We start from the raw sequence: 26,289 nt of genomic DNA on the forward strand, positions 1-26,289 counted from the left end.
TTCGTCGCACACGAAATCAAAGACGGAGGAGAATTCCGCACCGACCGACGACGGCGATGACGGTGAATCAAAGCTTCTAAGCGGCGGAGGAGGAGTTGGAGACGAACAACCAACAGGCGCCGGTGCCATCTCCTGCGTTGACCTTCTCTCCTTCTATGGTTGGTAGAATATAGGAGTATATGAGAATAATGACTAATGAGGAGGGATTAGTACGAAAATGTTAGATGTATGAAAAAAGGAAAGAAAGAAGAAAAGAAGAAGTTGGTTACTTCTATTTTATTTTCATTTTCTACAAACAAATAGTACTCCTAACAATGATGACATTGGCCTCAAAATTTCTCTTCATTTTCTACTTCTTTTCCACACAACAAACCAAGAGAAAATGATTTTGCATTGAGCATTGTCCTCTCCATTTCCTCGTCCCCGCTCTTCCCCTTTTCCCTCCCGCCGGGTCCAAACCTTACCTGAGTTAAAAGGCCTGTTCTGCGAAGGGTTGTTAAAAAATTAGTACTTATTTGTAATTTTTAAACTTAAAAGTAATATATTTACAAAAATAATAATTTATTTTTTTATACCGTTCAAAAGATCACATCGATGTGTTTTGTTTTGTATTTGCTAAATCTTTGTAATCTTCTTCTCATTAATATATATATAATGTTCTTCTTTGTTGCCAAACAAAAAAAAAAGATCACATCGAGATCTATCCAAAGAGGTAATAAGACCAAAAAAGAAAAGCCAGCCTTTTGATACACACAATGATGACATTAGGTCTTTGGGAGTTGGCCGGAGGTGCTTAGGAGCCCGTTGGAAGAGAATAGTGAAGCAAACGTGTTTATGAGCCCTTTTTTTACGAACAAGATCAACCCAGTTATATTAATACGAAAATAAACTACAACAAAAACATTCCATTGAAAAAGAATAGGGAACCAAATGGTATAAGCTATTGGCTGTGAGCGATGTGCACACGGAGAACATTCCATTCCACTATCGGAAACACCATACAAAACCCAAACCGGGTGAGACGAGGAACACGACAATATGGACAACATCTTGCACAAGATATCTCTTACATGACGGAGATGGATTGTCAATGGTTTGGGAACAAACTGCACAGCGGCAGTTGGGAATTTTTTAACCCAATTATGGGTCCAATTCAAGGATCAAAATCATTCATTTTCTAGAGTTCGTCGAGAAAAACATTTGTGAGAAATTCATAATAATCAAATTTTGATTAGATCAGTTCACATTTCCTTTGGAAAAAATAGACTTAGCGCACTAGATGAAACCCACTTTTTAAAAGAAATGTTGAGGTAATTTTCATTCTCGACGAGAACTACTGTAATAACCTACGCCAACTGACCTGCTTAAATCTTAACCGAAACACGTGACTTGAAAGGTTAACCTCAAGTTATACCGGTCGGAATCACTTTATATACTATTTCAACTTTCCCAACACAGCCGATGTGGGACTTTTTCCCAAAGGTGGGCTGTTACATCTACGAGATGAACGATTCCAATTACTGAATTGGACCCATAATGGGGCCCAAAAATACCCAACTGCACAGCGTGAAGCTTGTTCCCAAACTGCTGCGAATCCATCATGCATGACAGGACAGTGTCGTTGGCAATTGGATGGAATCGAACACAGCCAAGTAGCATGTTGAGCATATTCTTGTGAACATTGTTGCATTTCTAGACTTCCTCTAACTGAAACAGAGCAAATATTACAACCAATACATTTACAAATGGCAATATCAAATTGAACCTGAGAACGGCGGTTCTGGAGCAGTGTTGTTATCTGGGGTACCAATGCTATTGGGGGATTGGCTTTTGATGGAATTTCTGATTGAGGAAGTGCCCAGGAATAAAAAGCGGGCATCAGAAAAAGTAAAAATATAGAATACTCAATACATGCATTTAGGAGAAAATAACCAATTACCACAAATCCCTGCTTCAGAAAAACCAAGAATAAAAGCACACTGAACAGTTCATGCAAGTCCTCCTGCATTTCTATAAATTACTCAGTCCAGTAGGAGTGAAAACAATTACAGGCTGATTTCTCTTCAAAATCAGAGACAAAAAGGGTAAGTCTGTTCTGCTTTTGGGGAACCCTCCCATTCCATTCAAAAGGAAGTACACCTATAGACGAGTTTCCCAATCTTTGCACTAAAATTTCTATTCTACAGTATCCAGCAAGGATCCTTCCTACCTGTGAGTCTGACGAGAAAGATTGCGAGAAAATAACTTTATACCAGCCCTGTCATGAGATGAAGAATTTAGGATTAAAAACGGAGTGGAAAAAGGTGCTAAAACCCGAGAAATAAAACAGAATTTACAGCTCACCAGTAGAAAAATGTTTCTGCAATGCTGGCACACTTCACTTTCTTGCAATATATTTTCCTATCTATGTGCTGTGGCTACAACTTAAGGGGGCAAAATGTTTCTCAATGTTTCTTTGATTCAAAAATACAAATCCACTTTGAAGTAAGATGGGACAGATCGCCAAATCATGCCAATAATTGAATTCTTCAAGCCAGTAGAGTTCCAGTAGGTTTCCAAACAGGTTTTGTCTGTTATAGCACCAGTAGCTCTGGTTGGAAAGGGCCAACTATTCTAGTCGGTGTCTGAGTCAATAGAAAGGATACGCGGTCTTACAGAGCGTTTTTGGCGAGGAAACGAGAAAGGGACGCTATCATATATTTCCCTACTTCTCTTACCAGATCTGTTGTCATTCGTACCAAGAAGCAAAGAAGCTGCACAAAGCAAATTGTAGCATATTAGCCCTCAGAGTAAATTCAATACATAGCTGAAAATATCTTCTTCTAAAAGAACTATACAGAGTACAGACACAAAAAAGCCAATGACAAAAAGGCCCCCTAAATAGATAGAAAGGACTACCTTACCAGACAACCAACTAAAGCAATCAAAAACGAGTCTTAATCGATGCAAAAGGTTCCTACTTATCTCCAAAAGATCTACCATTGCATTCTATCCAGCTCAACTACATGAGGCATAAAGGAGCAAGCAACCAGCCTTCCTCCAATCTGAACAAAACCTCCCTCCCCTCCAACTAGCCAGCACCCCCTCTTTGTCTCCTTGTTGTAGCCACCAACAACACAACCAAAACCAAGATCTTCTGCCCCGTAACCAAATTGCGGATTGTCAAAACAGTTGGATTTTGTCCCACATCAGTTAATTTTCTCCTCCAAAACTTGTATATGAGCCTTGGCGGCCTCTCGCCAATTGGTTTTGAATTGGATGCTTTAACATGGTATTAGAGCTAGGGTTTCGGAGAAATTTGTTCCCCCATGTTTTTGCCATAAGTGCACTGTTGTTTGTTGTGATCCAAGTGTTATGGATCGTTCGTTTACCTCTCAACGTGCGACCCCTGACCCGCAAGCGGAGGGGTAAACAACAGATCAATGAAATAGGGATCATCTTGGAATGGTACATCAAGAATGGAATTCCCTCAAACATTTAGGCCTTCAAAATTTCACCGTCTCCTCTACCCACTGGAAAACTAACAAGCTTCATGATATCCTCCCAAAAACACCCCTTGCAAGTGATAGGAAAACCTGTTTACAATACAGTCCCCCCACCCACAATATAAAAAAAAAGGGGGGAAAAATCGCTCTCATACAGAATCTTTCTCGCGAGCAAATCACCAGAACCACCTGCCTAGCATGATCAGTTGGAAATGCCAAACCTTCCCAACTCACGCTTCCTTCCTTAATTTGTGCCGATGCCACCAAGTGATACTTGAACTCCTGGACACACCTACCCCATAGGAAGTCCCTCTGAAGCTTCTTAAACCTTTTGACAGACAATGTCGGAATAGTGAGAAAAGACATGATTTACTTCGTAATGCTAGCCAAAGTACTCTTAATGAGTGTCATTCTACCACCTTGTTATAAGCACTGTCGAGTCTGTCGTGAATTACTAAGGCAGGATAATAAAACAGTGACAGAAAGTTCCACGTCTGAAGTGCTGATCAGAATGGAGAAAAGTTGGCATCATACCGAATCCCGCATTGCAAGATCCTTGCTTTAGAATCATGTGAAGAAATTCGAGGGTAAAAGTCCATGAATTCAATGGTCAATAACTACCAGATTCAATTCACGATCAATAACTACCAGATTGCCAATCGGTTTAACCATTCATTTTGGTCTTGAATTCCAAAAGGAAATTATCATCCTGCTGATGCAATGATATTCAAATTCCGACAATATAGCAGCATTTCAGAGAACTAAGGTCTGACATGCAATCTCAAGAATAAAAGAAAATACGGACTACAAAGAAGAAAAGAGGAGGGAAAAAGAAATAAGGAAAAGAGAACAAATTTAAATGAGAAAGAATGCAACACACGTACCAGTTTCTGCCATTGGATTCTTTGCCCCTTCCTTGGCTTGCACGCACTGAGAATTTAGTCCATTTGCAGCCTCAGCTTCACCATGACCACTAATTGCACCACCCCCAAGTCTCAGAGATATCCAATCATCAGTGCGGGTGCAGTTTGACACGTCAGGTTGATCCCTCAAATTAGGCTGCATAGATGCATCGGAAGGCCTTGTAGGAAGAAATATCTGAAGAGAGGGATCATCACCAAACGCCAAAGGATTATCAACCAAACAATCATTTACGTCAGCATTGGAATGACCACTAGAAGACTCTGGGACAAAAGCAGCAGATCTCATAGCAGTCCCTGCATAGCCATTCATCGATGTCGGACAGTTAATAGAACTATGCTGCAAATCAACCAAGGCATCTGACACATCTGCATCTGAACCAAATAACTGGAAACCGGGGCCCGCCTGACTATCAGGAGGTAAAGACCACATGGACATCCCAAATTCATCGTCGTTAGCATTGAACAGATCCAGGCATGAACTAACAACAGTAGAAGGATATTCAGGATACGAATCAGCAATTCCATGCGGGGGAACTGAAAAGGTGGAACCACCAGCATCAGTTTGATTGTTCTTGTATAAAGTTCCAGAAGAAATCATGTTATCATTCTCTTCTTCTGAATCACTGAGAACAATGACTTCTGCATCACCTAACAATGCAGAATTATGGCTGGTAAATCCACATGCATGGTCAAGTTCAATCCCATTATTGGCAGGAAAATCAAAATTTACACCACCATCCTGATTGACACTAAGATCTTCGCTTCCAGTTGCACTACTGCTCATTGGGACTACATTCTGACCATGGTTTTGACATTTTTCTCGCCCATTACCAGAAGAAACTGCATGAATGTCTTCATGTTTACTTACTTCCCATAAACCTTTCTGGTTCTTCTTGATCCCAATTTTTAAAGGGGAATAATGACCTTCAGAGACACCTTCTTGTTTGATTTGCTTAAGAGCTTCAGATTTACGTGAAGCTTCTACATCGTCGGGGACATAAAGAGTACCATCAGGGAGGTGCCACTGCCCAATATCTCCTAAATCCCTTCGATCGCTGTCTGCCTTTGCACGCCAAGATCCATCAGGCTTCACCTCAATCTCTGTTACATCTTCCTCACAATGCCGCATCTGTGGAAGAAAATTAAAGCAAAGAAGCATAAAACGTATTGCACCCAGACAGGTATCCAACAAACGAGATTAAATTAGGAGTCCATCCACCTTAGAAGTGATGCGATTGAAATATGGGTCGATGATGATATTCTCCAGAGCGTAATTCTTGAGGCAGACAGGGCATTGCCACTGCATTCGGACAAAATGCTTGCTAAGATATACAAAAGGCTCACAGATGACTTGAAAAAATTCCTAACACACAGAACCTGCCAAAAAATAGCTAGCGAGGATAGGACATTAATTTTGAATTTTTGATGCTTGCCTTCCTAGACCGTTGGTTCATTTCAACAAAAACTTCAAGATCAAAACAGCCCATGTGAAGACAAGGCTTGAATCTTCCAGCAACCTTCATTCTCAAGCCACTCATCTATAGCATATATGCAAAGAAGAAAACAAATCAGTTCTAATATAACCCTCATGCCGTGAAAAATAGGTACAGACCATTGAAGGAAACTTTTATAATTCCAATAGGCCTAATGAGATCGGAAGCGAGTTGGGGGGATTAACCACCAAAGCAATGAATTACCTATCACACAACCAAGACAGTCCCCGACTAAAAGGAACAACATATCAAGGAAAAGGACTGCATTGAAGACAAAAGCATACTGACAGAAGTATCGCACTAGATAGCAGCACCACTGTTTTTTAAAAATTTAAGAGAGAACAACAAGCTATCAACAGCAAATCACAGAAAATCTAGCCAGACTTCAAGAAGGCCTTGAATAAAGATACTTGGTCAAGATTTTGTACAGCTTTTTAACACTAATGGTCATGAATAGGGCCTCCTTTTGTTTGGTTTGTTGGCCTCTTTTTCTACAAGGTTTGCAACCCTTCATATATCTTCCTTGTTTAGCGTTGTGTATAACTTAAACTTGCCTAAACAGAAGAGAGATCAGATTAAGATGTAAATCAATCCAAATAGTTAAAAAGGTCATACGTAGAAGTCCCCCAACTCCCGAGAACTACAATCAATTCACCATTTTCATTTTAATGTGTGTGTGTGTGTGTGAGAGAGAGAGAGAGAGAGAGTCATAAGTTTTGACTAGCCGTATTCTGAAGATATCACACTCAAAACTTCATTAAAAATACACAAGAATCCCTTTCATTTATTGTCGCCAGAATGAGGGAAGTTTTGAACACTTTCATGGAAAGTGATTTTCCAAAATTTATCTAACACTTTCCTTTATTTCATGCCTTAACAAGATAATATAATAACTTCATCGATAATAGTTTCCACCATTACTCGAATGAAATAATGATAGTAAATACAAAGCAAAAGTTGAGTCCATTTTGATGTGAAGTTAATGGATAACATATATCTTCCAAGCAATAACTCAAAACTAGACAATTAGAAAAAGTAAACCACACAGACGCACTAAAGTCAATCCCAATTCCAGGACTACAAAGGCGATGCTGATCCACTTGACTTTCTGAAAAGAAAAACATTTATGCCAAACCCAAAATCCCTTATATCCATGAAGTAACGTTTCAGATGGTTAAAGTTTGAATAGTGAAAAGAAGATTTATCTAAGGAGCATAGATGTAAGCTTCTCAGTTGAACAAACTAAAAGAACAATTCAAAGTTCAAACTCATTTTCCAAAACATTATCAGCATATTGCCCAATAAATCTCGTAAATGAACATCTAAACATGAAACATACAAGGAGGTCATTAATGCATGTATACATTTATATTTATATACTCCTACATATATACATATATATCCTAACTTTTATATATATTACTATTTGTCAATGCCTGGTTTCCCAATGTAACAAGAATGTTGTGTTAAGTTAGTAGTCCCAAAAGCTTAAGCTGTTAGGAAATGGGCCCAGCAATGCATATCAAGCTATCCAACACCCACTCTCAAGTGCAACCCGTCTCGCACGAGGAGATGCAAATTTTCATAGATAGAGCGAAGTAGAACACAAAGGGGCGAAGTAGAATGCAAACGAGTAACAAATGCAAATAGAGAGACTTGAGCCCAAGACCTCTTGCAACCTGAACTCTCATACTGTGCTAAGTTACTAGTAGTCCCAAAAGCTTAAGCCGTTAGGAAATGCGCCCAAGAATGTATATCAAGCTATCCAACATGCTGATCACACCAAATGTGGTAAATAATGATCTCAACATGGATTAACATCAGAGGTCAGTTATAGTAATCCATCTCATTATTTAGCAATACCTTGTTTGCGGGTCAAAAATGTGGGTAAAAAAGGCTCAACAAAAAAAGGAACGTAAGTCACATGCAGAAATGCATATGCCTGGAACGAAAAACCAAGGAAAAATGACAGCACAAAGACAACCTTATGTATTCAATGGATCATGGTTGAGATACTTTGTAACAAAGATTGCATGCTTGAGTTCAAGGAGAAAAAGAAAAAAGATAAAGAGAGAATGTGCTCGCATCAGAGAGAGAGAGAGAGTTTAAATATCCACATGCGTCAGAGAGAGAGAGAGAGAGAGAGAGAGTTTTTAAATATCCACATGCGTCACAGAGAGAGAGAGAGTTTAAATATCCACGTGTGATAACAAAATTAATGTCGAAATTTGAAATGTTCCAATTTCCTTTTACACAAGCTTTTTGAACTTCAACCCCAATTTACCAAAGATACGCCTATAATCATTCCAATGCTTTACAGAGAATTACAAAAACCAACAACAAAAAACTACTTCTTAAGAGGCAAGGGAAAAACTACTATCCTGGTTATCGGACCCTCATGGTTTGCGGTGATCATGAAAGACTAGATTATTGATGCACTCCAAAACATTCACATGCAACCCAAAAATTTACGTTACATGCTTTCTGTACGAGAAAGTGACAGTGATCTCATGGAAGACTTAATATTGTAGTTCCCCACAGGATGCTTTTTGACCCAACAGTTTTACGTTACATGCTTTCTGTATGAGAACGTGACAAGTGTCTCAAACTTTCTATTGCAGCTTCCCACAGGGTGCTCACAATAGTACCATTCTCTAGACAATGCAAAAGGGTACGCTTGTACTCTAGAAGTGGTAGCTTCCCAAATCCTGCCTTTGATTTGCACAGGATTCCTCTTACACTGCTACTTGAATAAGAGCATATGCTAGATTCGCTCACCTTGTAGGCTTATCTAGATTATAGTGATTACTGAAATGACAATACCAGTACAAGACATCAAATCCTCAATGGAACTATTGGCTTAGAGTATGATTGAAATCTCCAAAGTTTGACATATCAATTTGGGCAATTTTTTCCTCTAGCAGCATCAATCCGGATACAATCAACAAAGCACATGTTGATGTTGCAAATATTACCACCTGTCTATGTAGTATCATTGCTCTAGGATTCGCAATGTGTTCACAGGACTAGAAAGAAAAGGAACATGTAGCTTTTCAGGATAAACAAATATTTAGGTTTAAAACAAGGTGGAACATCTGAATAAGTTAAGTCGGGATTTCACTATATTTCCCTCAAGAAGGGGTATCTCGTCTGAGCGCCCGCCGCCCACTAAGTAACTATTACCACTTTCTCCCAACATTAATGACTTAACACATCAGATAGCACATTATATCGTAAGCCATTAATCAATGAATTTACTTGGTTTTAACGTAAGAAAAAAAGAGAGCTTGCTCGAGCATTTGAATATTATCGACGGGCTAGTAAGGCGGAGAGATACTTCTACGCAACCAGGTTTTCCCCCAAACCCAAAGGTATATAAAGGTATCAAATCTTCTGTAATTTCAACCCCACATGACATGTACATGACACTACTGGTAAATTCAAAAATTTCTCCACCATTTTCTAATTGAGAAGCAAGGATACAATAACCAAAAATGAATAGGGAAGCAAAATGCCTCTGCACCCATCTTGCAGTTAAGCAGGGATAGAAAGAGATACATACACTTTAGGCAACCTATCATGATTAAGGTACTGCCTAAAATTGCAGAACCTAGAGTACAACCTCCCTTGACATAGCCAACGCTGTGAAGTGAAGTCCCACATCGCCTGGGTACCAAAGTAATATAAAGTATACAAGCGTGAGGGCACACTCACTTCAATAACTAGCTGGTTGAGTTCTACCCAAGATCGTGCAACATTGTATCAGAGCTAGGTATCAAAGATGGGTAGGGTGCTGCTGAGTGAGCACTTACCAAAGTAATATAAAGTATATAAGTGTGAGGGCACCCTATCTTCAATAGCTAGCTTTTGAGGTTGAGTTCTACCAAAGACCGGGCAACAACACCTCTCTCAAACCCTCCATTTTTGTCCTTACTACTTTCACTCAATGTGGAAGATTCCTGGAGGGACCAAAGCAATTGACATCTCCTTCTACTTCTCCTCTCCCTACCCTCTTCGTTCTTTCTAAGTAAGAAACTATATCTCCTCCCTCAACCCCCAAAAACAACAATGACTGCAGAAAAGAGATGGCAAGCGAGGGGGGCCTTCTTCCTTCCCCACCAAAAGGTAAAAGCAACTGGCTCGAAAATCAAGGTATAGTAATGACCAAAAAGTTGTAAAAAGATTATTGGATTTGGATGGCATGTTCACCTGTATTTCTTAAGTTATAAGTGGATGGCATGTTCTAGTAACAGTTTAGGCAACTAATGATCATCCCACCACATGCTTTCGAAAAAAGAACGGAAGGGGAAGAAAATTAAAACATTTTGACGACTACCAAAAGATTATCCACATAATTTTGCAAGGGCTGAAGACTTTCCACCATGTGACCTCCGTTCAATGAGCATTGATACTTCAAAATTTGATATAACCATCCACAGCAAGCACAATCCTCATAAGTTAACAAGGAAAGAATTGTTTATCTATGAATAATTTCAGACCCAAGACATTCTTAAACAGGTGGTTGGCACTTGAAGAATTTCTTGAAACAAGAGCACTGCATTTGCAGGCATTTACAAATGTGACACTGATTCCTTAACTTAAATGGTTGTTGGACTAATTTTATTTTCCCACTTTAGTAATGCAAAAATTTGTGTTTGTCATTGAGGGGAAAACCCATAAAATCCAAATTTAAGAATTCCACGATCCAAAAGGTTCAATTAATAGCGGCGCATACATTTCATTATGTTCCCCAGTTAACCGATACTGAAAAAATAAAGACCTAAAACAAAATAAAATAAAAATACAAAATCCACCATGTCAACTTGTTCCAGCGGTGAAACATTAAAAAAAAAAATTTGCTTGCATTAATCTGCGTAAAATAACTTACAGGACAACGTAATTTGACAGGAATAGAATCGGCAACAATTTCTAGATCACTGTCACTATCTGCATTTTCAGTTGGAGTTCCACCACCAACACAACGGCGAACACGAGCAAGAGCATCTTCAAAGACCTCACCATCTGACTCCTTGGGAATCAAGTTGAGAATCTAGACAACAAATGAAAAATGCCATAAGTACAAAAACATAACGGAACCAATAAATGGACATTGCCTCCACCATCAAAGTGCACACAATGATAATGAAACGAACAGATGAATCTTACACAAAATAAAGTTAAAACAGAAGACGACCTCCAAAACTACAGATTTTTACTGATAAATATGCAGACCTATAACCTTCCAATTAGAACATGTATACATGATGTCAGATCAAATATATCATCCAACACCATGATGGACACGAAATAAAACAGCCCAGTTCCAAGTACCAAACAATCAGGCTACACCTGCCAGCTGGATCTACAAAGCTTACCATAGTATCAGAAACAAGATCCAGAACCATCTGCCCTCAGAACTTTACTATCAGACGGGTTATATAACGGGTGTAAACTTCAAAATCTATGAAAGAGAAAGACACCAATTAACATTAAACAGAACAAGTCGAAAGAATCCAATTTGATTTTTAGTGCAGTCACCAGGAATACTTGGAGAATGCTCGTAAGTATCTTCGGTGTAAATTTGGTACTGCCTCGACCAGTTAGAGAGCTTTTTCTCTTCTTGGCAGTTGGCCCAAGGCATGCCTTGTTGATAGCTTCAGGAAGGCTTGGGAGTTAGTTCAGTTATGCTTGATGTTGTCTTTATGGACAGTGAGGACTAGGCAATCTTTCAGAACCTGAGAGCTTGTTATTTTGTTTGCAATGAACTGTGAGGAATGGTTGTGTTAACTTTTCAAGGAATTGCAAATCCCCGGAGACATACAGGAGCCAAACAGATTATCTAAGAAACTCTTAAGCACTTTTAAAAACCACCAAAAGTAAGACGTGCCAATAACAATAGATTGTACGTGATAGATAGCAATTCCTATCACGTGCAATCTATTGATATTGGAGAATACTAGGTCAAATTGGAGAAGGCACAGGGTAATATTTGGAAAGAGTTAAAATACCTGCTGGACGGTACGCCGCTTTACAAGTCTCACGCCCAAACAAAACACTCGAGAATCACATCCTGTTAAGGAAATTTTGTTAATTCCTTCGCTGGTGCATGGTGTTATCTGACAAAACAAGAAGGAAGCTAAGAAAACAATCAATGCTAACAAGAAATAAAAGCATCCAACCAAATGAAGTAAAATAGTCCAACAAATCCCCCATGCAAAGATATAGAATAGATTACTGAAAACACATATTTCTTAAGAAAACAGTTAGGCTAGACTAAGCAACATAATATTTGGCAGCAACAAGAGAGGGGTTGGGGGGTAAGTGTTACTTAAGGTGGAGGAACTCACAACAGGGCCATCATCACGACCATTAGCCCCCAGCATTTGCGAGCCAGGTCTATTAATTGCCCGCACTGGAATACCTGTAGGATCACCAAAAAAACAAATCAAGAACAGATTATGGTAACCTAAAACAAAACTTGAATAATTGCAACAATGACTCACTTATATGTCTATGGAAAGACCATACAAGATCCAAAACACCGGATTGTTGGGGCAGTGACTATTGGAATTGGAAAGCTAGAACTAAGAGTAATCGTTGTTCAGCTTTTTAAGGGCCTTTCCTCAACCATGATACAGAGAATGGGAAGATGCTCTTAGACAGAACATGCAGAGGCGTGGTAGCCTATTGAGCTTGTCAGATAGATGCTTGTAGGCATGGACTGCATTGAGTCCCTTGTAAAAGCATTTGGCGGGTTAAATGGCTCAAAAGTGCTTTTCTCCATATGGACAGCTGCTTTCATAGCCATCTTGAGTCCTTGACAAGGTAGCCTTTGGACCAAGGGGCCAATTGATCCCTAACTGGCTTCCGTGGATAACCTCTTCTGCTTATAAGGTGAATTTGAGGGAGCAGCCTTGTTGCCTTTTGCCATGAATTAAGTTGTGGTAAGATTAAAGTAAGAAAATCCGTAGGTAAGATGTTCTAGATGGTAGAAGAAAATTCCAAAAAATTGCAGACAAAGGGGGGCTAAAATTGGCTCCCATTTCAAGAGGCACGCAGCTAATTTTAGATTTCATAGTTGTTGAAATGTTGAAGGGAGCTATTTATTAGTTTTCTTGACGCCAAAAGACGAGTGAAAAGGCCGATTAAAAGAAAGGCTTCGGGCGGTTCGGCAAGCGATATTTACTCATTGTTTGGGGGCTATGAATAAGACATAAGGAATTGTATCTTGGGAGTTTTCAAATGGAAGGAATAATGGAAGAAAAGCTCATCCTGGCAAGGATTACAAAAACTCACGAAGGCAAGCTCACATTTCTATATAACTCTCCAGCTCTACTGAAGGGAGCAAGTGTTCTTTTTCAAATTCTAATCGGTATTGTTTTGTAAGTTCTCATAGGCTTCCAAAATCCTGCAAACTCTACCATGAATGAAGCTCAAGAATAGGTAACTATTGAGAGCAAGACTACTCTGGCCTAATTAAAAACAAAAGCACAAAATAAGCTCCACAACAATATACCCATGGAGCATAATTACAGCCCATATCGAAATTCCAGAATCATCAATGACTAAAACCTAATGTTGATTAACAAAATTTCCACATAGTAACGTACTAAAACAAATTAAATGCATAAGGTGGTCCTAAGTAGGCCCTGCGTAATTGCACTGTGGAAGGAAAACAAGGCTAAGAAACAGCAAAACAATGACCAAAAGCCAGTTTTAACATAAAGATAAATAGAGGAATGAAGGCTTAAAAGTTCTAATTTGAGAAGCCTTAATTCTAACTTCAAACATGATCTAATCCACTAATAATCTGAGCAACCTTTGAATCCCTTTGAAAGATCGCAATTCCGTTCCTGCCGAGTGCCAAATGAAGTATACCACCAAGGCTGCCCAAGCCAATTTCCTAACAACATTGTGCAATCTTTACCATTAAACGTGCTACAAGCCCATTAATCAATGGTTGCCAAGGATGGAGAGTATAGGAAAGACAATACCACTCAGTAATCAGGGATCTGATCATCCTAGACAGAATCTAGAATATGAGCAGTCGAAAAAGATTTCTAGTTACATTAGAGAATAGCAAATTTCAGTTAGACTGAGGAAGGCTGCTTAACTCTTTCAAAGTGGTAGTCTGATCCTCGAAGTGTGTTATGTGGATTCATAGGTTATTTGACAATTGGCAAGGGTAAATTTCTAGGTCATCTAGCAGAGTATACATGGTTGCACAGTGCACCCCCTTATGTAGCCCCCCACCTAATGCTTCCAATGAAGTTTACGACCATACAAAAGAACTTTTCATCAAACGAATTCTCTTGCTATGCAGGATAACTTGCCATTTTCAAGAGGCTAAATGATTAGTAATACCGCAGAATCTCAAACAATATATAGAAATAAGGTACTTCAGTGAAAATATCACGATTTAGTTTCCCAGCTTCCACAATTAAGAAACATGAGGCTACGAGAGAGCTACGAGAGAGAGAGAGAGAGAGAGAGAGAGAGAGAGAGAGAGAGAAATTAGCAAAGCATACCATTGACCTGTAGGTCTGCAAACTGCGGCCACTGCATCCTAAATGAAACCTTGTCGTTGAGAAGCATACACCACGCCTAGGTCATATTTGTTAATGAATCATTAAACCTCTCTAATCCCTGATAAATACTCCCTCGATCCCATAACTTTAAAGATTGGTGCGAAAGAGTACAAAAAATTATGCATGGAAGTGCTTTATTATTTATCCCATAAATGCCACGACTTTTCATAATGGACCAAAAATTATGGGGCGGAGGGAGTACTATATTTCGTGAGCCAGAGCATTTGCATACCAACCAACCTGAACATCATACTCTTGTTTCGCCAACAATTCCTTGTCCACTCTTGAAAGTTGGAATGTTTTCTCAACGCTTTGCACTGGGTTTGTACTGAAAATTTTGTAGGGAAAGCAAATTATAATACAAGAAAAAAGGGCTCACACAAAACTTTACCAAACAATAAGAATATTATAAGCTTCAGGGAACAAGGGAAATCCACTGATAATACTGCGGCTACTGCCTAATAGTAGATATAAGAATCAAGGCCTCTTTTAAGAATGCTTCAGGCCTATGTCGACAAAGCAATCGTCAAGCACTACAGATCCATGTTGGACAAACATCCACACATATCCTAAAAATCATGGCATAGTCATACCAATGATTAAATCCAAACAGAGGCTCTTTTACATTTAAGATTCTAAAGCATAACTTTCAATTTTTTTGGTAAAGAGGGATTTTATTACCAAAAATGAGACAAGAATACAAGAAACAAAGGGCATAACCCGGAAAAACCAGCAACCTACTGGGAAACTAGACAGGAACACCAAACTAAAAAAACAAGAGCCTAACTACAGTTAGTTACAAAATATGTTCTCAAATGTTACAAGCTCTACACAAAGCTCTATTAATAGTGCTACGACCATAATTCCACCAAGAAGATGCTCTTGTTGGAGGGCAAAGATTAAACCCGAGAAATGAAAATCTCATTTTCATGCATATTCATGAAACAGGTAAAATTGCTTTATAGTTGCCCTTCTGTGAGCATGTGACGTCGCGCACTTGCTACATAGTTTCATGTAGCATGGCCATTACATGTAGTGCTATAAATGAGTACCATGACTAATTTGGAATATCAAACACCACTTTATCCGGAAAAAAATACGTAAAATACAAGAGATGACCGTTTTGCCACCTCCACATGCCCATCAATTTTAGGTTTGATTGATAGGTCCAACCCCTAGATACGCAGCCCTTCAGCAGCCAAAACCCATACCGCCCTAGTTCATGAAACATAGCGTAGAATGAAACTAATTTGGTGAATCTACATTCACTTAATGTTAAAGCAAGGTAAACATTACCATTTGCCAACTTCTCTTTCTGAAATAGGTAAATGATAATGTATGACTTCCCACAAGAAAGTCATCATAACACGAAACTTGAAGTCTAAAAGACCGCGGATAAAGCTTTTCCCAGAAGCAAAACAAATCTACCAAAGTGAAGTTCATCCTTAAGCAAAATACAAACAACCAAAAGACATCTTAACACAGATAAGACGACATTTACACTTTATAGAGAGCACCTACATTATACTTGAAAGAAAAGAGTGGAGAAACAATATGCAAATGCATAAGCATTTATCATGCCCTTACCCATCCGTTGGAACATTTGTGGTGGTTAATTTAACAGGATACAAAGGATGAGTCACCGTTGTCCAAAAGCTGCATATCACAAAATAAATCAGAGAAGTGAAAACTTTGTAAGGCTATTTGAGTCAGGATTCAGGAGATTGGGAAAGATAGCTCAAAGTGGAGAATAGTTTATATACCACATTATCCGGACAAGTATTTTAGGTAGCAGGAGTGAGCACTAACAAAATTCCTAGTGGGCAACAGAACTTTCGGTAACTTCTAATTTCGGGACTGAAAATACTCTAACTTCGAGCACAAGATTTAACAATATTAACTTTGGAGGATAATGGCCCACTTACTCGTGTCATAATGAACAATGACGAACAAATAGGACTGAGAAATTGCAAACAAGCCAAGTGAATGATTGGGAGGAGGAGGATTTGATGGTCTTGCTCTCTACTGTATATAGTACCCTTGGGATAGGAGAAGGGGGTGATGAGTTGCGCTGGGATCTTTCAAAATCAGGATCCTTTCAAGTGAAATCCTTTTATCTTTTTTTTTTGGTCAAACGGAAACTAAAATCCTTTTATCAAGTGCTTGGCGAGGACGGTGATTCAACCTTTCCGTGGTCTTCGATTTGGAAAACTAAGGCGCCATTGAAGGTGAGTTTTTTAGTGTGGTGTGTGGCCCAAGGCAAAATTCTTACGATCGATAATTTGATTAGAAGGCGGAAAATCATTATCAATTGGTGTTATATGTGTAAAAGGGATGCGGAGACGGTTGGCCATTTGCTCATTCATTGTGTGGTGGCGTGGGATCTTTGGGCATTGGTGTTTTCCTGGTTTGGGATACAATGGATTGTGTCTAGAAATGTCATGGAACTTCTTGTTGCTTGGAGGGGTGTTAGAATGGGTAAGAGAAGGAAGAGTTTGTGGGCCATGATTCTGCTTTGTTTAATGTAGGTCTTATGGCGTGAGAGAAATTCGAGAGTTTTTGAAGGGGTGGAAAAACCTCTATCTAGGATAAAAAAAAATTTGGTGAATAACTTGTACAGTTGGTACAAGGGAGATTGTTTTCCATCCCTTGACCAATTCTTAGATTGGTTTGAGCTTTACTATTCTCTCGGCATTGTATAGGGCCTTTTTGTTATGTGGCCTTCTCTTGTATATGGGTGGCATTCCCTTGATGCCGCCTTCTAAATACAACTATTTATTTATCAAAAAAAAAAAAAAAAACAAGCCAAAGAGTACTTATGAGCCTTCTCAAAGAAGAAGGATACAAATCCTAAATTACAGAAAACCAAAAAAGATGGAAACGTAGATGAGAGAAACCACAATATTAGCATTTTCAAAGAATAAAGAAAATAGCATGTTGATCTATTATTTTCATTAAGAAAAGCCATTAATAGAGTGAAGATTTGAGAAATAAAATGGAAATAAACCGAATCAGAAACTACTAGCAGGGGAAAAAGTAGTGCCAGTAAGACAAAAATCAGGATCTGAACAAAACCCATAACAGAAGCAAGAGTTAAAATATCTAGTACCAAACAAGTAAAAAAGCTCTCTCAAAAATCATGAAACATGCATTTAAATCCAGTTCAAGGCATAAGAGAGGAAAAAACAATGGTATCACATACGGATCTGCCCGACGGAGTCTACAGATTTCACAAAAGAAAATCTCAGGAGGAGCTGGTAGAACACCATCTGTAGGTTTCTCAGGAATAATAACACAACCAACATGCTGCCACACATGGCACTTCTGATCCTCGCACTGCACAATGAAGTAACTTTTTTAAGTAATAAAGTGAAGAGAGGGCAAGGCCTAGAGTACTAGTCAATACAAAAGATAATCACAAATTTTGTATTTCTGTGCATTACAGGACGTCGAAAAGGTCAACTCCCAACAAATCCAGTTGTGAATCTTCTAAAATTCATGCAGCACTAAAAGGTGAAAGGACTCATGAAGGAGAAAATTCTCTTCTGTATTAGGCACAAAGAATTCAGAAGATTTCTAAATTGTTCAACTAAAAGAAAGCGAAGTACTGGTCTTTTCACAATAGTACAGTAGTACCTCTACATTCCGTTAGGGCTTTGTATAATCATGCAACTGAATGTACAGTAGCAGCTGCTATTCAACTGATGCACAAAAGGTTACCGAACAAGCCAGGTAATACTTAAAAGACACAATGCACAAGGCAACTGGGAAGAGGCCATCAGAGAAAACATTGCATGCTTGGTGCACAGAGCTTCACTAACTGTTGAGAGCAATAGCACAAAAATGTAGGTCTTTTTGCTTTGGCCAGTGTTATTATATTGTGTTAACGAAAATTTGATAAGTGATGCTTTTGTCCTTAATTTAGGATGGGTAAGTACTTGCCAAGGGGTAAATACTGAGACATGGGCAACATATTAGTTTCGCTTATAAGTAGTACATGAACAGATGTACTTCAAGTCATAATGTGAAAATATTGAGCAGTCTGAAGCCAAAGCTCAAGAACACTGGCATACTAGAATGCCTTTCCCAAAATGTTCCATGTAATTGTGCTTTCCTACCGACACTTGTAGAATGCCTATCCCTAAATGTTCCATGTAATTGTGCCTTCCTTCTGACTACTAAACTAGCTAGCTTTCTTATTCCACTTTCCATTCACAAAATAGCAAAAGGAATTAAGTCAGTCATATAACATAAACTGAACTATACTCAATCCCTAGAAGAAATCCAAAACCTAAGAGGTAAATTTAATCCTATTCCCCCAAGAATACATCTTTACAGGGCTCTGACAACCTGATCACTGCACACACAGAACATTTACCAACGCAACAGTAGGGGTGATAAACGAGCCAAGTGGGTAGTTGATCAAGCTTGGTTTGATAACTTAACAAGCTTCAAAAATATGTTCAAGCTTAGCTTGACTATAAGACGAGCCAATCGCTAACAAGCTTTAATCAAGCCAAACACGAGCTGATCTCAAGTAGCTTGAATTTTTTATACACAATAAGCGGAACGAGCCGAGTGGTAACCTGTTCAAGCCAAGCTTGAAATCTTAACGAGCTTCAAAAAAATGTTCAAGCTTAGTTTGTTAATGTAGAAAACCAATCTTGAACAAGCTTTTAATGAACAAACATGAGCTCAGACTCGAGAAGCTTGGTTCTTTTAGCAGCCCTGTGTAACATAATAATACCTAATCATGCTAGGAAAAAGCACAATTTCGAATGATGACAAAAAGACCAACGGAACTTTCTTCAAACAATTCAAAACTGCTTTGTTAGTTACTCCCTATCAAATTTATGTTAGTAAATTTCCATGCAGTACTGATCAAGGACTGCAGTGCAGATTAGTATGAGCAGAAGACAAGTAGAAGTAAAGGCAAATAATAATCCTTTTATCCAGTTGAGAGTATTTCAAGACCAAAAAACATTAATACTTATTATGAGAAGCACCTAAAATGGCATCAGATTATGGCCAAAGCTGAGATAGTGCTGCAGAGAATAACTCATAGCTAACCTACACTAGTTGGTGGAAATCTAAAAAACACATCAACAAAACAATAGCACAGAACTATTACACAGAAGGAGAGAGAGAGAATCTCATTCACTTGTGCACTTAATGTTGCATATTAGCAGATACCTCATACCCCAGTGACATGACATGACAGACCCACAACTAGGGGAGACAGAATAAAAAGCGCTAATCCTGATGTATGAGCTTGGAATAGAGAAGCCCCACCGCAATGGGAACTATTATGCTTGAGAATATCCCTTTCAAAAGACAATATAATACAATTATGCTAGAATATAAGCAATAAAAACTACTGCACAAAATACAACAAAGGTAATCCACATAATGACATATAAAACATCCTTTCGGTTAGTAATACATATCCTTGCAAGGAGGCCTTCTGGCACTTCGTTAGTTCATTATATTGGCATTCAAAATGCATGTCATTTTTTAATACACATTCACAGGTAAGAAGACCAAACTCAGCAACACACTCCCGGAAATTCTGAAACAACACTACTAACCTTAAAAATGAACAGATATAAGCATACAAGGAATGCAAACTCTTGCAGAGGACGTAAAGAAGATAGAGTATTAAAGAAGAGATGAGACTTCAGAGAGAGAAACTTATACAGAAGCTAAAAGTCATCCGTCTGACCTTGATCATTGAATCAGTTTGCAATGAACTTCCACAAGGACAACGGATCTTATCAACTTCATGAGAATCGTCAATTTCAACCTTGACACCTGTATTACAGCTGCCTGACACACCCGGTCCTTTAGATGCTAATTCAGTAGCCCCAGAAACCTGCATTTTTCTGAAGAGACGGAAATGTGCAAAAGTTGAGGTAACCGAATTTTGAGGCCACCAATGTCATTATGAAATAACAATATAGTACACGACCACAATAAAAGTTCAATACCACATGCAGAAAAAAAAAAACTGTGTATCCAATCAACCAAAGTAATGATCTGAAAATGTAAAAATACAACAGAAAAACAAACACCTGTAAGTGTCATCTACTAGTTTTGCTAAATCTTCCTTCCCAACGGCGTATTTCTTTGCCCACATACCAGGAACTGCACCAAAATAGACAAAGCAATCACAACTTCTTTGCACAGTCATAAAAAAAAGACCAATCGGAGAGGAAAGAAGTCCCCTTGGGAGTTCAAACATTTTGGTCAAACTCTGAAGGATGCCCTAAATGTATAAATCTGCCTTAAAATACACCATCGAACATACCCACAATCTGAATTTCAAAGAGATGGACAAGATTGATTCCCATTCCTCGCCTTGTCTAGTAACTCCCTCAAGGTAAACTCTTTCGTTTAATTTAGGAATGATTTTTGCTTAAGGTAGTTCAAGATACTAAAATGACAAGACCACCATGTCTGTATCAAATAACAAGGTTTTGAGATAAAAACATAAAATGTGACTTTCTCTTATAAAATAGGCTTGCACAAGCAAGACCTACTTTTGAAGTTATGGAAAACCTGGGAAGCACGAATAGAAACAGCAATGACAAGAAATAACTCATGGAATAAGTATTCTCATCTCAGCAACATTGACCAACTAATTCGAAGATGATGAGAAACAAGGATATTACCTAAAAAGGAAGTTCCTTATTTACAGAATTTTGCAAAACTAAATGGTAAACACTTGGGCGCACTTAATAATGAAAAGGGGAAGTAAATAACCACTGGACTAGACATCACTTTATCTGTCATATTCGAGGGGTAAAAGCAACCAAATGAAACAGCACCAAGTACCTTGTTCATCAGAAAGAATGGCTACTATTCGATCTACAAGGTCCTGCAGAATTCAATTATAAACCAATCAGAACTCATTGGTACTCCAACTATAAAAAAGATAATGAAGTAGTTATGATGAAAAAACATAGTAAAGGTCTACAAGGTCCTGCAGAATTCACCTATACACAAATCAGACCCATTTACCTTTCGTGATAATCCAACTTAAAAGTCATAAATATGAAGCAAGCCATGTAAAATTAGCAGCAGTTTAAGACAAATGAAAGTAAACAAATTTCCATGTGAAAAATAAAAGTAGCCTCCAAGTCCTAGAATAGTATATCAATTCTCAGACAGCTTGCCCATTGCATCATGCTGTGGATGGTCAAATTAGCTTCAGATATTATTTATCTAAAGGCCACTTTAGCAAACTCTGAATTCGAAGTACAGACTTCAGCACAGTTTTAGTCGGAAAAAGTTCTCCATCATTATAGGCTGATTTAGTAGCCACAAGCATGACCAAGTCTGCATAATGCAGATGGATACTATGTATTTATAACTGGGTCAGCCAGACAAGAATGCAGTTATCGGCAACGTGGTTAGTCGGGCAGAAAATGCAACACCAGCAAAGCAAGCCAATTGTAGAGAGCACCATGGCATCCAGCCTCTGTGGAAGGTGTGCGACACCAGGAATATTTGAATTGAAAATGTTTCACAAATAAGAGGGTGCTTGCAATATGAAGGCACGCAACTTCCGATAATGAGAAGTAATGAATTCACAACCCGTGGTTGCCGTGGCAACCCAACAGGTCCAGAACCATGGTTAGCCTAACAAAGCTAGGAGGACAAGCTTGCCAGGTCTATAAACAGAAGGTAAAGCCAATAATGGAAAGATACACATCATCTGAAGCTCTGTAAGCTACACTATACAATGAAGTAATTAGGTGGTGTTCCAAATGAATAGTAAAAAGAACTTTTAGAAAAAGAAGGTTTTTCAAGCTCAAATATAATGAAAATGAAAAATAATTTTTAATTTTTTTTGCACAGTTTAAAAGATCTCAATGAGATCTATCAAACAAGATCCATATTGGTAGGAAAATTATTTGCGTAAACACATCATTTTTGAGCTTGAAAAACCTTCTTTTTCTAAAAGTTCTTTTTACTATTCATTTGGAACAACACCTTAGTCATTCAAGATTACTGGAAGATCAACAAAGTTCTGAACAGTGAATTCCTGTTGCTGCAAACCGTCTCTGGCCAATCCCAATTCACCGGAAAGAAGATTTATCAAATTTAACACCGCTACCCACGCGAAACGAAGATGGGCAATTTTAATGCCATCCACCATCTTTCCTATGCACATAGAATTTTACTCAAAGAGACAACAAGAAATACTGATAGGAGATGTTACAACTTCAGAAAATGAAGAGTTACATACATATCTCTGAAAACAGCAGTTAGAGAATGCTAAGTGAAGAGGGAATGGGCGATGGGAGCAAAAGATTTTGCCAATGAATGTTTGAATGAAATGCCCAATCATTTACAAGTGCAGAACAAGGACCAAACAAATGGCTGACGAAGTCGCAAAATGATAAAAAAAACAATAAACCCAAACATGGACAGCGGATAATGTACAGTGGACAAGAGAACCCATAAGGGTTGTCTTCGCAATCAGAGCATACAAAATAAGGAATTTCATAATATGTTGAGCCATTGATAGAACCAGACAACAATTATAAAAGATATTGTCCATCCAAAAATGGTTCTATATTCGTTAAAGTGATGCTTCGTAGAATGAAGCGAAAATGAAGCACAATATAACTAACAAACCAATCGCAACAAAAATGGGATTTCTTTAGAAGTAAAATTGAAACAACTGGGAACAAGCAAATATCATTGAGCCAATTATCAAAGTAGCAGATGATGCAGTTACAACAATTGAGTTGTCATGAAAGGTCAACAACCAATCACGGCCATTCATGCAAGCTAATGAACCACAGGAACTATAACCAAATCTCAGGTACAGAACCTGCTTCTTTCCCTGCTTCGGAAGGCCTAGTTGAGAGAGTACATCCTTGAGCTCCTTTATTCTGAAATACATCAATTTGTCCTGCAAGACAGAAGGGACACCATCACCAATCCATTGCAACCAAAACGAAAGTACCAGGTCATATAGGTCATTAACCGTAAAACCAAGGTAAACAGCTAGAATGAGACCTGTGAAGCAATGAAGAGGCAATAACAGAAAAAGCCCCCCCCCCCCCCCCCCCCCCAATCAAAAAAAATGACAAAGCATCGATAGATTATATTACAATGACTTCAAAAAGGCAAAACTCTGCAGTCATCTCGTGAATGTCTCTGGAAAAACTCTCAAACCAGAAATGCATTTGGGCTGGCGCCCGTGATGTAGCAGAAGATTGCAACATGGTTTCAAATCACATTTCCTCCATCAAGAAAATACCATCCTTGGGCAGAAAGCCATCAAAGTTTCAAACCAAGCTCAGAAAAGTTATCTTGAAACGAATAGAAACAAATACCTATCCAACAAATTTAAGTAACTTGTTTTAGGAAGCGCTATTGGCCTCACACTGAAGTTGTATTTCTAACCTCCTCAAATTCATTACTTCCCATCTGAATAACCATTTTGGCACCCTAGAGAATCTCAAACTGCCTAAGCTATCGTTGTTGAATCTCCTTCTTGGTTTATCAAAGGATTCTGCCTCCAATATCTTCTTCTTAAAAACAGGGCACTTTTTGACATTAAGAGAAGCATCAACTAGGGTGCCTTCCTTTACTATTAGTCGTCCATAATCAAACATTTCTCAACAGAACCATCACACAGATTGCAACCTTTGTGATTCATCCTGCGGGTAGGCGGAAATTGAGATAATTTGAACTAGCAACACATCCAACAAAATGATAGATTAAATTACTTTCAGCAAACAAGAATGCAAAAATAAATATACTTATGAATCCCCAAAAAACGCTCTGTCAGCGCGTCAGCTTTCTAAGTACTTAAAAACCGTCAGAAACAAACATGAATGACTTATGCTCGGCATAAGAAACTACCATGCCCCTAAACGACAAATACAGTCATTTAAGAAACTAGCAGGCTGTAACAAATTAAGTACGTTACGGGGAAGTAATTTAAGCACGGTTCTTTTTCGAATACATCCTGCGCACTTCCTATTTCGCCTCATCAATCCGAAATAACAAACATGCCCTCTCGTACATCGCTTCCCAAATAACTTTTCCACATATTAAAAAATCATGGCGCACAAGTGCAAAAAATGGAGTGAAAACCAGTTCCCTACTCGCAATGCTAAACAAAGTAACAAATACGTGCACAAGGACTGGTCTTTCAAGACCATTGCCAACGGCACACAAAGGAATACACTAAAATCACAACATTCAGAATTAGATATATCCCGTAATAACGGGGAAGCGAGCCGATTAAGTTACCTTGGAACTGGATACCAAATCCATATCCGACATCCAAAAGGTAAATCCTTGATTGCTCAGAGTTCTACAGCTCAATCACCAACAAATTGCAAGCAGAACCATCCACACCCAGTCCACGCTTGGCTCCGAACCACGATCGATCTAACAAAATGACGGCAAACAGAAACACACAGCCAATTCAATCCCCAATTAAGAAATGAAAAAAAAAAAAAAACAGCACAGAAATCAAAACGCGTTCAAATGAGAACGCCTCTAATTCCCATAACCACACAGATACACGTTTATGTGCGTGTGGATTTAGTTCTTACTTCGGTGAATCGGGCGGCCGGAGGAGGATGAACGAGGGATTGATGAATCTGGCGGCTGTGAGTTTTGCTCTTCTTTTTTCTTTTTTTTTGGTTTTGTTTTGTTAGTTTCGTGGCGAATCCTCCCGGATTGCGCGAAATTAATACGGACTTGTCCTGAATTATCCAATCCGGTTCATTCTGGCAAACGAGTCCGGGTTCAGATTTCGTGTTGTCACGTTTTACATTATGTTTGCATTTTTTTTGGTGGGGTTGGTCTAACTTACTCGCAATCCGACCAATTTTATTCAGAGCTCGGTCAAAGACGTTTGTTCATGCTGAAACTATAAAATTTAAAAAAAAATTTGTTATTAGGCCATCCATAGTGGTATAATCAAATGTCAATTATTTTTAAAATTAATAATGTTGTTGCAAAAGATCGCTCACAATGGTATAATCAAACTTAGCAACATCCTTAGAAATAATCAAATTTTAGGCTTTGGATAATCAAAACTAGCAACCTTTTTCAATAATCAAAATTTGTGAACCCTACACCACATAAGTTAACTAATTCCAAAATTTGTATACACACGTGTTTCAACTGGTATTTTCTTTTTCTCTTCTTCGCCTACTCTTTTTTTTTTTTGGTAAAAAAAATAAAATTGATGAATAAAAATTTTATGTAGCCAAGTTTCTTCGCCTACTCTATGTTTTCTTCACTTCACCCACAAATTATTTCTTTTTCTTTTTCTTCAGAAGTGAAACTCATATCTTTCGATCATCTACAATTCAACTCATCGTCGCCGGATTAAGGTGTTTCACTCTTTTTTCCTGTTTCATTTCCCCCCCCCCCCCCTTCCCCACACACACACACACACACACAAATTCATAATAGGAGGGAAGGAAGTCATCGATTTTTTTTCCCTAAAATCAAGAGAGGGAATCGATATATTTTAACCCATAAAAAACGTAAATGGAGGGAAATGAATGACGGAAAATGGAGGGAGATAGAGAGTGAAATTGTAGTGGACCCCATATTTTGGTTATGGACTAGAAATGACCATAGTGAAGCTTAATATTGTTAAGCTTAGAAACCTCTTAAGTGAATAATCAAAAGCTGATGTGTCAACTTTTGATTATCCTTTTTTGATTATACCACTGTGGATGGCCTTACAGTCTAGCTTTAAGAATCAGCTCTAAAACTAGTGAATTGTGTAAGGAGCAAATCCGCTAATAGAGAG

At 38.4% G+C, this 26,289-nt stretch overlaps 1 protein-coding gene across 2 annotated transcripts; it reads right to left on the reverse strand.

The window, feature by feature from the left end:
* Positions 1–1,987: 1,987 nt before the first annotated feature.
* Positions 1,988–25,215, reverse strand: LOC131300695 (E3 SUMO-protein ligase SIZ1-like). Of its 2 annotated transcripts, XM_058326752.1 has the most exons (18): positions 25,073–25,215; positions 24,765–24,905; positions 23,332–23,412; positions 21,324–21,366; positions 20,561–20,633; positions 20,212–20,371; positions 17,692–17,825; positions 16,077–16,145; positions 14,730–14,817; positions 14,430–14,505; positions 12,249–12,322; positions 11,910–12,017; positions 10,790–10,951; positions 5,842–5,946; positions 5,628–5,708; positions 4,370–5,537; positions 2,718–2,753; positions 1,988–2,257 (listed from the first exon to the last, which is right to left on the reverse strand). In XM_058326752.1, the coding sequence occupies exons 2-18, from the start codon at positions 24,795–24,797 to the stop codon at positions 2,247–2,249; spliced, it is 2,502 nt and encodes an 833-aa protein (XP_058182735.1). In that variant the 5' UTR covers positions 24,798–24,905; positions 25,073–25,215; the 3' UTR covers positions 1,988–2,246. The 2 variants fall into 2 exon arrangements, with proteins under 2 accessions (XP_058182735.1, XP_058182669.1); XM_058326686.1 differs by having other exon boundaries at positions 1,988–2,753.
* Between the last annotated feature and the right edge of the window lie 1,074 nt (positions 25,216–26,289).

Source organism: Rhododendron vialii, chromosome 1a (assembly GCF_030253575.1).
Source record: "Rhododendron vialii isolate Sample 1 chromosome 1a, ASM3025357v1".
In the NCBI taxonomy this organism is placed as follows: Eukaryota; Viridiplantae; Streptophyta; class Magnoliopsida; order Ericales; family Ericaceae; genus Rhododendron; species Rhododendron vialii.